We start from the raw sequence: 15500 nt of genomic DNA, 5'->3' as shown, positions 1-15500 counted from the left end.
TACAATATACATAGATGACCTGGAAGAGGGGACAGAGTATAGTGGAACAAAATTTGCAGATGACACAAAGATTAGTGGGAAAGCGGGTTGTGTAGAGGACACAGAGAGGCTGCAAAGAGATTTAGATCGGTTAAGCGAATGGGTTAAGGTTTGGCAGATGGAATACAATGTCGGAAAATGTGAGGTCATCCACCTTGGGAAAAAAAAACAGTAAAAGGGAATATTATTTGAATGGGGAGAAATTACAACATGCTGCGGTGCAGAGGGACCTGTGGGTCCTTGTGCATGAAATTCTTTTTGCAAAACAAAAAACATTAAACGGTGCCACCCGACCTGGGTGACACACCAGACATTTACAAGGCCCTTTTTTTTTCCCCCTTTTTTTTTTGTTTTTTTTTGTGTTTTTCTTTTTTTGAGGTTTTTTTTTGGGCACTAAAATCACAATTTTCCCCAGTGCCCCCTATAAAAGGGAAGGGGGACACTAAAAGCACCGGCAATTAAAACAAATTAAACTTTAAAACGTAAAATCAAATTAAAATTTGGTTGCCGGGCGTGATGATGCACTCCAGTTCCTCCGGTGCCCACCTCTCGCGGAAGGCTGCGAGCGTACCGGTGGACACCGCGTGCTCCATCTCCAAGGACACCCTGGACCGGATGTAAGAGCGGAAGAGAGGCAGGCAGTCAGGTTGAACGACCCCCTCGACCGCCCGCTGCCTGGACCGGCTGATGGCACCCTTGGCCGTGCCCAGGAGCAGTCCTACGAGGAGGCCCTCGGACCTACCCGCTCCCCTCCGCACAGGGTGCCCAAAGATCAGGAGAGTGGGACTGAAGTGCAGCCAGAATTTCAGGAGCAGCCCCTTCAAATAATGGAACAGGGGCTGCAACCTTGTGCACTCAATAAAAACATGGAACACGGACTCCTCCAGACCGCAGAAATTGCAGGCGGCCTGGGAGTCCGTGAACCGGCTTAAAAATTTGTTGCACGGCACTGCTCCGTGCACCACCCTCCAGGCCAAGTCCCCGATGAATAGTGGGAGGACCCCTGCGTAGAGTGCCCTCCATCGGGGACCCCCGCCTCCTCCGGACGGCAAGATGGTACGCCACGGCGTGTCCGGACGGCCGGCGAGGATGGCAAAGTTGAGAGTGTGCAGGAGCAGCCCGTACAGGAAACCCCTCCGCGCGGAACTGAAAGGCACGGAGGGGATTTCCCCGAGGCGGCTCAAGTTGTGAGGCGCCGGCCCCCGAGGGAGGTTCGGGGGTTTGGCGCCGATGAGGAATTCCGTCCGGACGGGGGTCAGTTCGGACGGGATCTCCCCACGTGCTTGAGCCTCCTCGATGCACCTAACGGAGTCAGGGCCCAGAGCTGTTTTTAGCGACTCGATGGCATCGGCCGCGTGGCGGACGTTGGCAGAATTTAGGCGCCGCGCCAGCGTGTCTGGCGCCATCCAGCCCGCTCCTCCGCCATCGAGCAGGTCCCTGACCCTGGTCACCTCACCAGCCACAGCCCTCTCTTCCGACCGCCACATAAAACCTCGGTCGTGGAGGTACGGATTCCTGAGCAGCGGCTCCTGCAGGACGGCCGCCACTCCATCCGGCGGAGAGCTGCGCTTGGTGGAGACTTTGTTCCAGACCCTGATGAGTTCCCTGTAAAAGACAGGCAGCTCCCGGAGGGCGGTCCTGGCACCCCCCAAGTTCACAAACAGGAGCTGCGTGTCATAATTGAGATCGCGCTGCTGGCGGAAGAAATACCTCGCCAGAGCACACCACCTAGGAGGGGGCTCGACGTAAAGGTATCTCTGCAGGGTCTGAAGACGGAAAGTCGCGAGCTGGGCGCACACCAACGACTGACCGCCCTCCTCAAGCGGGAGACTCAAGACCGCAGCAGAGACCCAGTGCTTCCTGTTGTTCCAGAAGAAGTCCACCAGCTTCTTCTGTATCTTGGCGACAAACGCAGGGGGAGGGGTCAAAGTGACCAGCCGGTACCACAACATTGCGGCCACCAGCTGGTTTATGACTAGCGCTCGACCCCTGTAGGACAGCACTCGGAGCAGTCCTGTCCAGCGCCCTAGGCGAGCGGCGACCTTGGCCTCCAGCTCCTGCCAGTTCGCCGGCCAGGCTCCCTCGTCGGGGCTAAGGTAGAATCCCAGATAGAGGAGATGGGTCGTGCTCCAGGCAAAAGGCCTGAGCTCCTCCGGCAGGGAGTCCACCCGCCACTGACCCACCAGGAGTCCGGAACATTTCTCCCAGTTGATCCTGGCGGAGGACGCGGCCGAGTAAATCTCCTGGCACTCACGCATCCTCAGCAGGTCAGCGGGATCCTCTACCGCGAGGAGCACGTCATCGGCGTAAGCCGAGAGGACGACCTCCACGCCCGGCCCTTGCAGAGCCAGTCCCGTCAACCTCGTCCGCAAGAGGCGCAGGAAAGGCTCCACGCAAACGGCGTATAACTGGCCGGACATGGGGCATCCCTGGCGCACCCCTCTCCTAAAGCGAAGGGGCGCCGTCAAGGACCCGTTAACCTTAATCAGACACTCCGCGGCGGCGTACAAAAGTCGGATCCGGGCGACGAAATGCGTCCCGAACCCGAAAGCGCGCAGAGATCCGAGCAGATAGTCGTGATCCACCCTGTCGAACGCCTTCTCTTGGTCGAGGGATAGGAAGGCGACCGACAGACCAGCCTCCTGGGAACAATGGATGAGGTCCCGGACCAGATGGATGTTATCGTGGATTGTCCGGCCCGGGACCGTGTAGGACTGGTCGGGGTGGATCATGTGGTCCAGCACGGCACCAAGGCGAGCAGACATCGCCCTGGCGAAAATTTTGTAGTCCGTGCTGAGGAGGGAGACCGGGCGCCAGTTCTTAAGGAGGCAGAGATCGCCCTTCTTAGGCAGCAGGACGATTACTGCCCTGCGCCAAGAGAGGGGCATCTCCCCGGTCGCCAGACTTTCCCCTAGGACCCGCGCGTAGTCGCCCCCCAGGACGTCCCAGAACGCCCTGTGGAACTCCACGGTCAGCCCGTCCAGCCCCGGGGATTTTCCCCTCGAGAGCCGGTCGAGGGCACCGGTCAGCTCCGCCAGGCTTAGCGGAGCTTCCAGATTTTCAGCGCCCTCCGGGCTGACCTTCGGCAGGTCCTCCCACAAAACTCTACGCGCTTCCTCGCTGGACGGATCCGGAGAGAACAGGGCCCCGTAATATTCACGGGCCCTGTTGTTGACGCCCTCCGGATCCGAGACGAGAGAGCCGTCGTCGGCCAGCAGCATCAAGAGCTGCTTACGGACACTCTGCCTTTTTTCCAGCGAGTAGAAGAAAGGGGAGCCGCGGTCCAGATCCCGCAGGAACCGGATCCGCGACCTCACGAACGCGCCTCGGGACCCGACGAGCTGCAGGTCCTTCAGCGCGGCCTTCTTCGCTTCGTACACCGTCCGCAGGGCCGGGTCCTGGACGACTTGACCGAGACGGGATTCCAGGTCGAGCACCTCTTTTTCTAGGCGCCCGACCCTGGCCGCCCGCCTCTTGGTCGACCCCCTCGCGTACTCTTGACAGAAGACGCGGACGTGAGCCTTGCCCACGTCCCACCATAGCCTCAAGGAGGGGAAGCCCCCCTGCTTCCTTCTCCAGTCGGACCAGAATCGACGGAACAAGTCCTGGAACCGCACGTCCTCCAGCAGCTGGTTGTTAAAGTGCCAGTACGCGGACCCCGTCCTCGCGCGGAGCGAAGCGAGCTCCGCCCACACCAGGTGGTGGTCCGAACACGGCACCGGCCGCATGGAGGCCGCAGGAAACGTACGCCCGAGACATGTAAAGGCGGTCGACTCTGGACCATCCTACTCCAGGCCTCACCCAAGTAAAGGCGCTGGAGTCGGGGTGGAGATTTCGCCAGACGTCCACCAAGTCGAAGGACCCGACCAGGTCCCTCAACTTCTCCATCGCCGTAATGCACTGCAGGGCACCGGAGCGGTCCCTCGCCTCGAGGGTGCAGTTAAAATCCCCCCCGAGGACAATGCAGTCGCCGACGTCGACGGAGCCAAGAAGAGCGGACACCTCTTCAAAGAAGCGCGTTTGCTGCGGGCCGGGCTGAGGGGCGTACACGTTCACGAGATGGAGCGGCACGTCCCCCAGGCGAACCGTGACGTGCAGCAAGCGGCCTGGCACGGGCTCCTCGACCCCCAAGATCTCCGGCTGAAAATGCGGGCCCAGCAAGATGGCCACCCCACTAGAAATGGCGGTGAGGTGGCTCATGCGGACCTCTCCTTGCCATTCCAGGAGCCACGTGGCTTCGTCTCCCGGAACGGTGTGGGTTTCTTGCAGGAAGCACACCGCATATTTCCCCTCCCGCAGGAGCGAAAAATTGTCAAATCTATGGCGTGCCCCTCTGCCGCCGTTGATGTTGAGGCTGGCTATGGTTATCTTCATGACTAGAGCATAGTGCAACCTCTACCTTAACCTATTGTGGGGGGGGGGGGGGGGGGGGGGGAGTGGAGTCGTTTGTTGAAGTTAGTTTGCAGGTGCAGCAGGTAATCAGGAAGGCGAATGGAATGTTGGCCTTCATTGCGAGAGGGATGGAGTACAAAAGCAGGGAGGTCCTGCTGCAACTGTATAGGGTATTGGTGAGGCCGCACCTGGAGTACTGCGTGCAGTTTTGGTCACCTTAGTTAAGGAAGGATATACTAGCCTTGGAGGGGGTACAGAGACGATTCACTAGGCTGATTCCGGAGATGAGAGGGTTACCTTATGATGATAAATTGAGTAGACTGGGTCTTTACTCGGAGTTCAGAAGGATGAGAGGTGATCTTATAGAAACATTTAAAATAATGAAAGGGATAGACAAGATGGAGGCAGAGAGGTTGTTTCCAATGGTCGGGGAGACTAGAACTAGGGGGCACAGCCTCAAAAAACGGGGGAGCCAATTAAAAACCGAGTTGAGAAGGAATTTCTTCTCCCAGAGGGTTGCGAATCTGTGGAATTCTCTGCCCAAGGAAGCAGTTGAGGCTAGCTCATTGAATGTATTCAAATCACAGATAGATAGATTTTTAACCAATAAGGGAATTAAGGGTTTCGGGGAGCGGGCGGGTAAGTGGAGCTGAATCCACGGCCAGATCAGCCATGATCTTGTTGAATGGCGGAGCAGGCTCGAGGCGCTAGATGGCCTACTCCTGTTCCTAATTCTTACGTTCTTATGTTATATAGATTAAAGGTTGCTTCTTTCCCAAGTTTAAAATAGAGGGGCTACAGTTTGCAATCATTCTTGATTAAAAGACCTTCTTTGATCCAAGTGACTGTGTGCTTAAATGCAAAGATTATAAAGGCATCAATTCATGAACAAACACACCAATAGCTCTGTGGTGAGCACTGGATACGTTAAACCTGGAGATGACAAATGCATGGATGAGTTTCCAGCGGTGATGCTGAGTTTGCAATATACAATAACAACATGTAATAAGTGATTTTATGGAGGGAGAAGTCGGTAGTTTTGGTGGCAGACTGATTACCGGTTTGAAACTCTGCACGGGATTGAACAGGATTACTGAGGCTATGCACCTTCACCTTGAGAAAGCAGCCAAGAAAGTGTAATGGAATTGGCACATCTGACGTGCACATTTCTGACAGAAGCAAAACATGATAAGCTTCCACCTCGTTGATGTTGACCTGGAGAAAGTTCTGGCTCATCCAGGACCTCATGTCTAAACAGCAGGCACTGCAACAACAGCCGTGGAGTCAAAAGCATTTGCAGAGCTGGGTGTCTCAACTCCATATTTAAGGATGATATGTCGAGTGGATAAGGAAGAGGAGGAGCCAAGGATGGAATCTTAGAACACTCTGGGGGTGACTGGGCAGGACCAGGAAGTGAAGCCATTAGAGGACATGTAATAACTATAACAGGATATGTAGGATTGGTGCTAAGATAGGGCAGTATCATGGAGGAAAGACCATAGAACAGAAGGGAGCAATTGACCAAGTCAAAAGTCTACAGGAAGTTGAAGAGAACAACGAGGAATAGTGCACCACAGTCAGTCACATAGGATATTATACACTCGTAGACCATGAGCAGCATTGTTCATCTGTGTTCATTCGCAGAGAATCTGGAGTTGAAAAGGAGATGATGTTTAAAAAGCTGTAATACGATGATAATATTGACAAGCTGTAACAGCAAAATAAAATGGAGAAGCTACAAGCAAAAATTGAGATTGGATCTTTTAAATAGATTCCAAATAAAATAAATCAATGTTGTGTCACCTTTAGAATGAGGCAAGTAAAGATTTGCCTAGAAACATGACTGAGCATTATAGGATAACTACAAGCTGTGTGAAATATAATGATTCCTAAGCTGTTGGCACTAAAGAGGCCATCTGGTCTTGGATGTATAATGTGGGGGCTATCTAACTATTGTGGAATTATTCCTCAATTTACCTTGGAAGAAATTGATCTGCTTCACAGAATCTTCCCTCAGCCCATGATCGATAGATTGTGTATAATCTGCTTTAAGAAATGGGCAATATACCTTTGTTTTGTTCCTTGCTTTCTTGCATGAGAAATAGTGATTAAAAAAAAAATCAGGTTTTACTGCTTCAATCTTAATGCTGACAACCCATTTGCCATTGCGAGAAGTGCCTATCGGGAGTTAAGCTGATGTCCGACAGAACTCATTGCCCGAGTTCCTTGCTGTCTGGTTTTAAAGCTGCCAGACCGAGTCATACTGATTCGACATGTTTCTCATACAAATGTCAAGATAAACATCTCCCAACTGATCACTCCTAAATACCACATTGATGTAGTGCCTGGGTAGTAATTGTAACATTTAGCATGGCCTTAAAAACGGTGTTGTACTAAATGTGAAAAAGCAAATACTTGTATACATGTAATAAATCAGCAAACAGCTAGCCCCATATTATTTTCAGGATGCAATTGAAGCTGTATGCAACAGCAGCACACATTGTTACAATTGCATCACAGAGCTTTCCACATTCCCATGGTACTCAGCTACAAATACCATGTCAATATGCAAATAGTTTCAATTTCATTTTGTCCGCTGAAAAACAATTTAATCTTTAAAATGAAGCTGGACTAATTAGCCACTCGTCTCCTCCTCACAGTTAAGTCTCCTCGGGCATTCTGTTCCTCACACATTTGCCAATGATGCTCAGTAAACATCTGTTACCTCCGTCCTTATGGAAAAAAAACACCCAATCTGCTCCTCCCAGAATCACCAAAGTCGTAAACAAACTGTGTGGGAGGAGGAGGAAGCGACTACAGTGCCAACTTCAGGAAAAACAATCAGTTGAGTTGTAGCAACTATATAAAAACATGCTACACTGAATGACAAAATACACCGGCCCGGAATTTCTGGGGCCTATGACCACGTACGCACATACACGCTCGTAAGTGCCCCACAAGTTCCAGGTTTCCGCGTGCAATGTGCACGCGCGAAAACCCGGAACTTGCGATCTGTCAAGATTCGGTTTGACAGATCGCACGCATCCGCTATTTGCCCAACTACTGGCCAGCGAATGCCCACAAAATTTTTACGCCTAGTAAAAGCAAGTGTAGGACCGTTTACCAATGTAAGGGTTTAAATAAATAGTAAAATCATTTTTTTTTTAATGATTTAATCATTCAAAAACCTTTAGAATTAGTTTAGGTTATTTTTAGCCCCATTCAAAATGTTTAAATTTCATTTAATTTTTGTTTTAAACATTAAATTAAATTGTATTTTAATTAATTTTGAACCTGTGATGATTTATTTTTGATTTAAGTGCTGTGAAAGTGTATTTTTTCGGGGCTGCCTATTCAGCTTATGGGGATTTCGTACATAAATTGAATCCCCATAAGCAGAATAGGAATCCCCAATTGTGATTGGTTGGGCCGGCCTATGTGATCCCAGGGAGGCTTGCAAACCACCTGCACCCCAGGACACCTGGGCCTTTACACAGGCGTCCACCTGCCGGCCAAGGAGCGCGAGTCTTCGAAAATCCGGAGCAATTGGGTAGGTGCGGACTTTTCTTGTGGTTCGGAGATGCTCGCCCGCGGCAAGCCTTGGACCAAAATTTCCACTCCATTGTATATAGAAACATGCCAAACTGAACGATAAAATACAAACTATAGTGCGTTTGCCTGCATAAACATTGGTACAACAGAATGACATGACAGCTCATATTTGCCAGCAGCTATTCCCTCAACAACGACATGCAGGCCGTGATCCTTACCAACGGATCCATTACAGACTCAATCCACGTCCGGACTGGAGACAAACAGGGCTGCGTCATTGCCCCAACCCTCTTTTCAATCTTCCTCGCTGCCATACCCCACCTCACAGTCAACAAGCTCCCCGCTGGAGTGGAACTAAACTAAAGAACTAGTGGGAACCTGTTCAACCTTCGCCATCTCCAGGCCAGGTCCAAGACCATTCCAACCTCTGTCGTCGAGCTACAGTACGCGGACGACGCCTGCGTCTGCGCACATACAGAAGCTGAACTCCAGGACATAGTCCACGTATTTACTGAGGCGTACGAAAGCATGGGCCTTACGCTAAACATCCGTAAGACAAAGGTCCTCCACCAGCCTGTCCTCACCGCAAAGCACTGTCCCCCAGTCATCAAGAGCATACACCACCTTCAGTGCGCCAGTACAGCCTTCGGCCACCTGAGGAAAAGAATGTTTGAAGACCAAGCCCTCAAAACTGCCACCAAGCTCATGGTCTACCACCCTAAGTGGAGGAAGTTCATCCTGGAGGGCGCTGAGCACCTCGAGTCCCATCGCCGAGAGCATGCAGAAATCAAGCGCAGGCAGCGGAAAGAGCGTGCGGCAAACCAGTCCCACCCACCCTTTCCCTCAACGACTGTTCAGCCACCCAAGGACTCACCTAAGAGAGGAAGCAAGTCTTCCTCGATTCTGAAGAACTGCCTAGGATGATGAAACATTGGTATAACACACTGCCATGACAGCTCATATTTGCCAGCAGGTATTTCCTCAACAGTTCACGTTTAAAAAGATGCATCATAGTTAAAGCTTGTACAGTATTTAACTGTTACCTATGGTGTGAAACGAGGGTTGGGTATAAACGTTGTAAACAGTAGGGAAACAAAAGATCCATCAAAATTGGGTTACCATTTATCCAAAGGCAAGTAGGGAGCAGGATCATGACTAAAGGGCAACAGGCTTAACTCATTAATAATTAATAAAAGATTACTAATTTGTGGAATTTTTTTTTTTTTTTAAGTATTTTGGTGCATAATTAATATTTTAGACGTTTCCAGGGAGACACTGGAATGGAATGTTAGCCTGCATCTCAAGGAAGCTGGAATACAAAATGGTACAAGTCATGCTTGAGTTGTATAAAGCTCTAGTTAGACTGCATCTGGAGGATAATATTAGCCTTGGAGGACAGATTGACCACAATAACACTGAGTTTAAAAAGGCTAAATTATAACAACAGTCTGCACAGACTAGCTTATATTACCTTGAATATAGAAGATTAAGAGGTATTGCAGATAATTAAAAGGAGTGGATAGGTTAGATAGAAACTATTTTGCTCGAAAGACTCGCATTTCCATAGCACCTTTCATGACCACCGGACATCCCAATGCACTTTACACCCAATGAAGTATTTTTGGAGTGTAGTCATTGTTGTAATGTAGTTAACACGGTAGCCAAATTACACACAACAAGCTTCCACAAACAGCAATGTGATTAATGACCAGATAATCTGTTTTAGTGATGATGACTGAAGAATAAATATTGGCCAGGACACCAACTCTTCCGATGATCTTCAAAATAGTGCAATGGGTTCTTTTACATCCAGCTGAGAGTAGACGGGACCTCGATTTAACGTCTCATTCGAAAGATGGCACCTCCGACAGTGCAGCACTCCCTCAGTACTGCACTGGAGTGTCGGCCTAGATTTTTGTGCTCATGTCTCTGGAGTGGGACTTGAACCCACAACCTTCTGACTCAGAGGTGAGAGTGCTATTCACTGTCAGCTGACAGTACTAGTCTTTGTTTCCTTGGATGTCAGTGTCAGCTGTGGCTCAGTGGGTAGTACACTCACCTCTAAGTCAGAAGGTTGTAGGTTCATGTCCCACTCCAGGGTCTTGAGCACAAAAATCTAGGCTGACACTCCAGTGCAGTGCTGAGGGAGCACCGCACTGTCGAAGGTGCCATCTTTCTCATGAGACATTAAATCGAGGCCCTGTCTGCTCGCTCAGATGGACGCAAAAGATCCCACAGTACAGAAAGTTGTTGAGTCCAATTCGTTGGATGTATTCAAGAGAGAGTTAGATGTGGCCCTTGTGGCTAAGGGGATCAGGGGGTATAGAGAGAAGGCGGAAGTGAGGTACTGAAGTTGCATGATCATACTGAATGGCCTGCTCGTGCACCTTTTTTCTATATTTCAAAAAGGCGACCAGGGGAGTTATCCCCGGTGTCCTGGCCAATATTTATCCCTCAACCAACATCACAAAAAAAAAATCATCTGGTCATTATCACATTGCTGCTTGTGGGAGCTTGTTGTGCACAAACTGGCTGCTTGCTGCGTTTCCCACATTATAACAGTGACGGAGACTACAGTGGGATGAGGGCAGAGTTAGCTAAAGTAGACTGGGAACACAGACTAAACGGTGGCACAATTGAGGAACAGTGGAGGACTTTTAAGGAGCTCTTTCACAGTGCTCAACAAAAATATATTCCAGTGAAAAAGAAGGGTGGTAATAGAAGGGATAACCAAGGAAATAAAGGAGAGTATCAAATTAAAAACCAATGCGTATAAGGTGGTCAAGGTTAGTGGGAAACTAGAAGATTGGGAAAATTTTAAACGACAGCAAAGAATGACTAAGAAAGCAATAAAGAAAGGAAAGATAGATTACGAAAGTAAACTTGCGCAAAACATAAAAACAGATAGTAAAAGTTTTTACCGATATATAAAACGGAAAAGAGTCACTAAAGTAAATGTTGGTCCCTTAGAAGAGGAGAAGGGGGATTTAATAATGGGAAATGTGGAAATGGCTGAGACCTTAAACAATTATTTTGCTTCGGTCTTCACAGTGGAAGACACAAAAACCATGCCAAAAATTGCTGGTCACGGGAATGTGGGAAGGGAGGACCTTGAGATAATCACCATCACTAGTGGAGTAGTGCTGGACAGGCTAATGGGACTCAAGGTAGACAAGTCCCCTGATGAAATGCATCCCAGGGTATTAAAAGAGATGGCGGAAGTTATAGTAGATGCATTCGTTATAATCTACCAAAATTCTCTGGACTCTGGGGAGGTACCAGCGGATTGGAAAGCAGCGAATGCAACGCCTCTGTTTTAAAAAAAAGAGGGCAGACAAAAAGCAGGTAACTATAGGCCGGTTAGTTTAACATCTGTAGTGGGGAAAATGCTTGAAGCTATCATTAAGGAAGAAATAGCGGGACATCTAGATAGGAATAGTGCAATCAAGCAGACGCAACATGGATTCATGAAGGGGAAATCATGTTTAACTAATTTACTGGAATTCTTTGAGGATATAACGAGCATGGTGGATAGAGGTGTACCGATGGATGTGGTGTATTTAGATTTCCAAAAGGCATTCGATAAGGTGCCACACAAAAGGTTACTGCAGAAGATAAAGGTACGCGGAGTCAGAGGAAATGTATTAGCATGGATCGAGAATTGGCTGGCTAACAGAAAGCAGAGAGTCAGGATAAACGGGTCCTTTTTGGGTTGGAAATCGGTGGTTAGTGGTGTGCCACAGGGATCGGTGCTGGGACCACAACTGTTTACAATGTACATAGATGACCTGGAAGAGGGGACAGAGTGTAGTGTAACAAAATTTGCAGATGATACAAAGATTAGTGGGAAAGCGGGTTGCGTAGAGGACACAGAGAGGCTGCAAAGAGATTTAGGTAGGTTAAGCGAATGGGCTAAGGTTTGGCAGATGGAGTACAACGTTGGAAAATGTGAGGTCATCCACCTTGGGGAAAAAAAAAACAGTAAAAGGGAATATTATTTGAATGGGGAGAAATTACAACATGCTGCAGTGCAGAGGGACCTGTGGGTCCTTGTGCATGAAACTACAAAAAGTTAGTTTGCAGGTGCAGCAGGTAATCAGGAAGGCGAATGGAATATTGGCCTTCATTGCGAGAGGGATGGAGTACAAAAGCAGGGAGGTCCAGCTGCAACTGTACAGGGTATTGGTGAGGTCGCACCTGGAGTAGTGCGTGCAGTTTTGGTCACCTTACTTAAGGATATACCAGCCTTGGAGGGGGTACAGAGACGATTCACTAGGCTGATTCCGGAGATGAGGGAGTTACCTTATGATGATAGATTGAGTAGACTGGGTCTTTACTCGTTGGAGTTCAGAAGGATGAGGGGTGATCTTATAGAAACATTTAAAATAATGAAAGGGATAGACAAGATAGAGGCAGAGAGGTTGTTTCCACTGGTCAGGGAGACTAGAACTAGGGGGCACAGCCTCAAAATACGTGGGAGCCAATTTAAAACCGAGTTGAGAAGGAATTTCTTCTCCCAGATGGTTGTGAATCTGTGGAATTGTCTGCCCAAGGAAGCAGTTGAGGCTAGCTCATTGTAATTTGAATACATTCAGATAGATAGATTTTTAACCAATAAGAGAATTAAGGGTTACGGGGAGCGGGCGGGTAAGTGGAGCTGAGTCCACGGCCAGATCAGCCATGATCTTTTTGAATGGCGGAGCAGGCTCGAGGGGCTAGACGGCCTACTCCTGTTCCTAATTCTTATGTTCTTATGACTGCACTCAAAATTACTGAATTGGCTGCAAAGCGCTTTGGGACATTCGGTGGTCGTGAAAGGCGCTATATAAATGCAAGTCTTCCTTTCCTCTGATCGAGCCCATCCCCCCGGGGGCATTGTTAAAGCCAAAGGCGGCACAGCAGCACCCACCAGATGTCGATCTTGAGGCCGTTGGAAACCAGGAACTGGATGGAGTCGACATGGCCGCACAGGTGCAGGGCCGTGTTGCCCTGGGAGTCGGTGGCCAGCAGGTCGGCGCCGAACTTGTGCAGCAGGCGGCAGATGTCAACGTTGCCGCGGGCAGCGGCCACATGCAGGCCGGCGCGGCCACGGCTATCGCGGATGTTGGGGTCGAATCCGCTCTCCAGTAGCCGCTTTGCGTGCGCCATGTCGCCGTCGATGCAGGCCTGCAGCAGCGGCACGCCGGTCTGGCAGGAGTCGTTGATGAAAACGTACGACATGGCAACGGCCCCTCGGCTCCGCACAACCGCCTCCACCAGCCGCGCAGGCGCACTGCGGCCCGCTGCCCCACCACGGCGTCAGCAAGAGCTCAAACTTCATGCAGCAACCCTCCCGCCTTTCTCCTCAAAATATACTCACACACAGAGAGACAAAAGCAAAATACTGCGGAAGCTGGAATCTGAAATAAAAAATTTGAAAAACATTTATACAGCTCCTTTCACAACCTCAAGATGCCCCAAAGCACGTTATAGCCAATGAAGTTTGGCAGAAGGACCAAAGATGACCCAGCGAAAAACTTTGCACTGCCTGAAAGGGTGGTGGAAGCAGACTCAGTCGTGGCTTTCAACTATTTTAGTTGAAACTATGTATCAAGTGCACTCCGCCCTTATGTTAAAGGGGCACTAAAACCAACAAATTAAACTTTTAACTTTAACTGGTCAAATTAAAATTTGGTTGCCGGGGGTGATGATGGACTCCAGTCCCTCCGGTGCCCACCTCTCGCGGAAGGCCGCAAGCGTACCGGTGGACACCATGTGCTCCATCTCCAGGGACACACTGGCTCGAACGTAACCGCGGAAGAGAGGCAGGCAGTTGGGCTGAACGACCCCCTCGACTGCCCGCTGCCTGGACAGGTTAATGGTCTCAATCGTGGCTTTCAACTATTTTAGTTATGCACTTTAAACAAATGCCCCATGCAAGGGGGGAGGGGGGTCATACTCCAAAATAATTTTTTTCCAGTGCCCTTTTTTTTGCTGGGGATGGGGGAGTGTTAGGGCACTAAAAACAGAAATTATACAAGTGCCCCCTGGCTAAAAAGGGGGCACTAAAACCGGAAAATTAAACAAATTAAACTTTAGACATAAAATCAAATTAAAATTTGGTTGCCGGGGGTGATGATGCACTCCAGTCCCTCCGGCGCCCACCTCTAGCGGAAGGCCGCGAGCGTACCGGTGAACACCGCATGCTCCATCTCCAGGGACACCCTGACTCGGATGTAACCGCGGAAGAGAGGCAGGCAGTCGGGCTGAACGATCCCCTCGACCACCCGCTGCCTGGACCGGTTAATGGTCTCAATCGTGGCTTTCAAGAGGGAGTTGGATAAGTGCCGAAGGAAATAAATTTGCAGGGCTATGCGGAAACGGGAGGGCAGCGGGATGAAGTATTGAATGCAAAGAGCTGGCATGGGCTTGACGGGCCTCCTGCTGTGCTGTAGCCATTCTATTGGATGATTCTAAGTACTTTTTTTTGAAGTGTAGTCGCTGTTGTAATGTAGGAAATGCCATTTCAGAGGGCAGTTAAAAGTCAACTACCTTGCTGCAGGTCGGGAGTCACATATAGGCCAGCAGATATCCTTCCCTAAACGACATTAATGAACCAGATGGGTTTTAGAAAACATAGAAAACATAGAAAACATAGACATAGAAAATAGGTGCAGGAGTAGGCCATTCGGCCCTTCTAGCCTGCACCGCCATTCAATGAGTTCATGGCTGAACATTCAACTTCAGTACCCCATTCCTGCTTTCTCGCCATACCCCTTGATCCCCCTAGCAGTAAGGACCTCATCTAACTCCTTTTTGAATATATTTAGTGAATTGGCCTCAACAACTTTCTGTGGTAGAGAATTCCACAGGTTCACCACTCTCTGGGTGAAGAAGTTCCTCCGCATCTCGGTCCTAAATGGCTTACCCCTTATCCTTAGACTGTGACCCCTGGTTCTGGACTTCCCCAACATTGGGAACATTCTTCCTGCATCTAACCTGTCTAACCCCGTCAGAATTTTATATGTTTCTATGAGGTCCCCTCTCATTCTTCTGAACTCCAGTGAATACAAGCCCAGTTGATCCATTCTTTCTTGATAGGTCAGTCCCGCCATCCCGGGAATCAGTCTGGTGAACCTTCGCTGCACTCCCTCAATAGCAAGAATGTCCTTCCTCAGGTTAGGAGACCAAAACTGTACACAATACTCCAGGTGTGGCCTCACCAATGCCCTGTACAACTGTAGCAACACCTCCCTGCCCCTGTACTCAAATCCCCTTGCTATGAAGGCCAACATGCCATTTGCTTTCTTAACCGCCTGCTGCACCTGCATGCGAACCTTCAATGACTGATGTACCATGACACCCAGGTCTCTTTGCACCTCCCCTTTTCCTAATCTGTCACCATTCAGATAATAGTCTGTCTCTCTGTTTTTACCACCAAAGTGGATAACCTCACATTTATCCACATTATACTTCATCTGCCATGCATTTGCCCACTCACCTAACCTATCCAAGTCGCTCTGCAGCCTCACAGCATC

General features: G+C 49.5%; 1 protein-coding gene across 2 annotated transcripts in view; it reads right to left on the bottom strand.

Moving 5' to 3' along the window:
* LOC139265140 (ankyrin repeat domain-containing protein 46) overlaps positions 1 to 13261 on the bottom strand; it is a 28117-nt gene extending 14856 nt beyond the window's left edge. For both annotated transcript variants that reach the window (XM_070882050.1, XM_070882051.1), the window contains exon 1: positions 12893 to 13261. In XM_070882050.1, coding sequence (XP_070738151.1) covers positions 12893 to 13203 — 311 coding nt within the window. In that variant the 5' untranslated portion in view covers positions 13204 to 13261. The remainder of the gene's footprint in view (positions 1 to 12892) is intronic.
* Between the last annotated feature and the right edge of the window lie 2239 nt (positions 13262 to 15500).

This window comes from Pristiophorus japonicus, chromosome 6, assembly GCF_044704955.1.
Source record: "Pristiophorus japonicus isolate sPriJap1 chromosome 6, sPriJap1.hap1, whole genome shotgun sequence".
NCBI classification, from domain to species: domain Eukaryota; kingdom Metazoa; phylum Chordata; class Chondrichthyes; family Pristiophoridae; genus Pristiophorus; species Pristiophorus japonicus.
The sequence above is the reverse complement of the archived record's forward strand: the minus strand, read 5'-3'. Positions and strand labels throughout refer to the sequence as shown.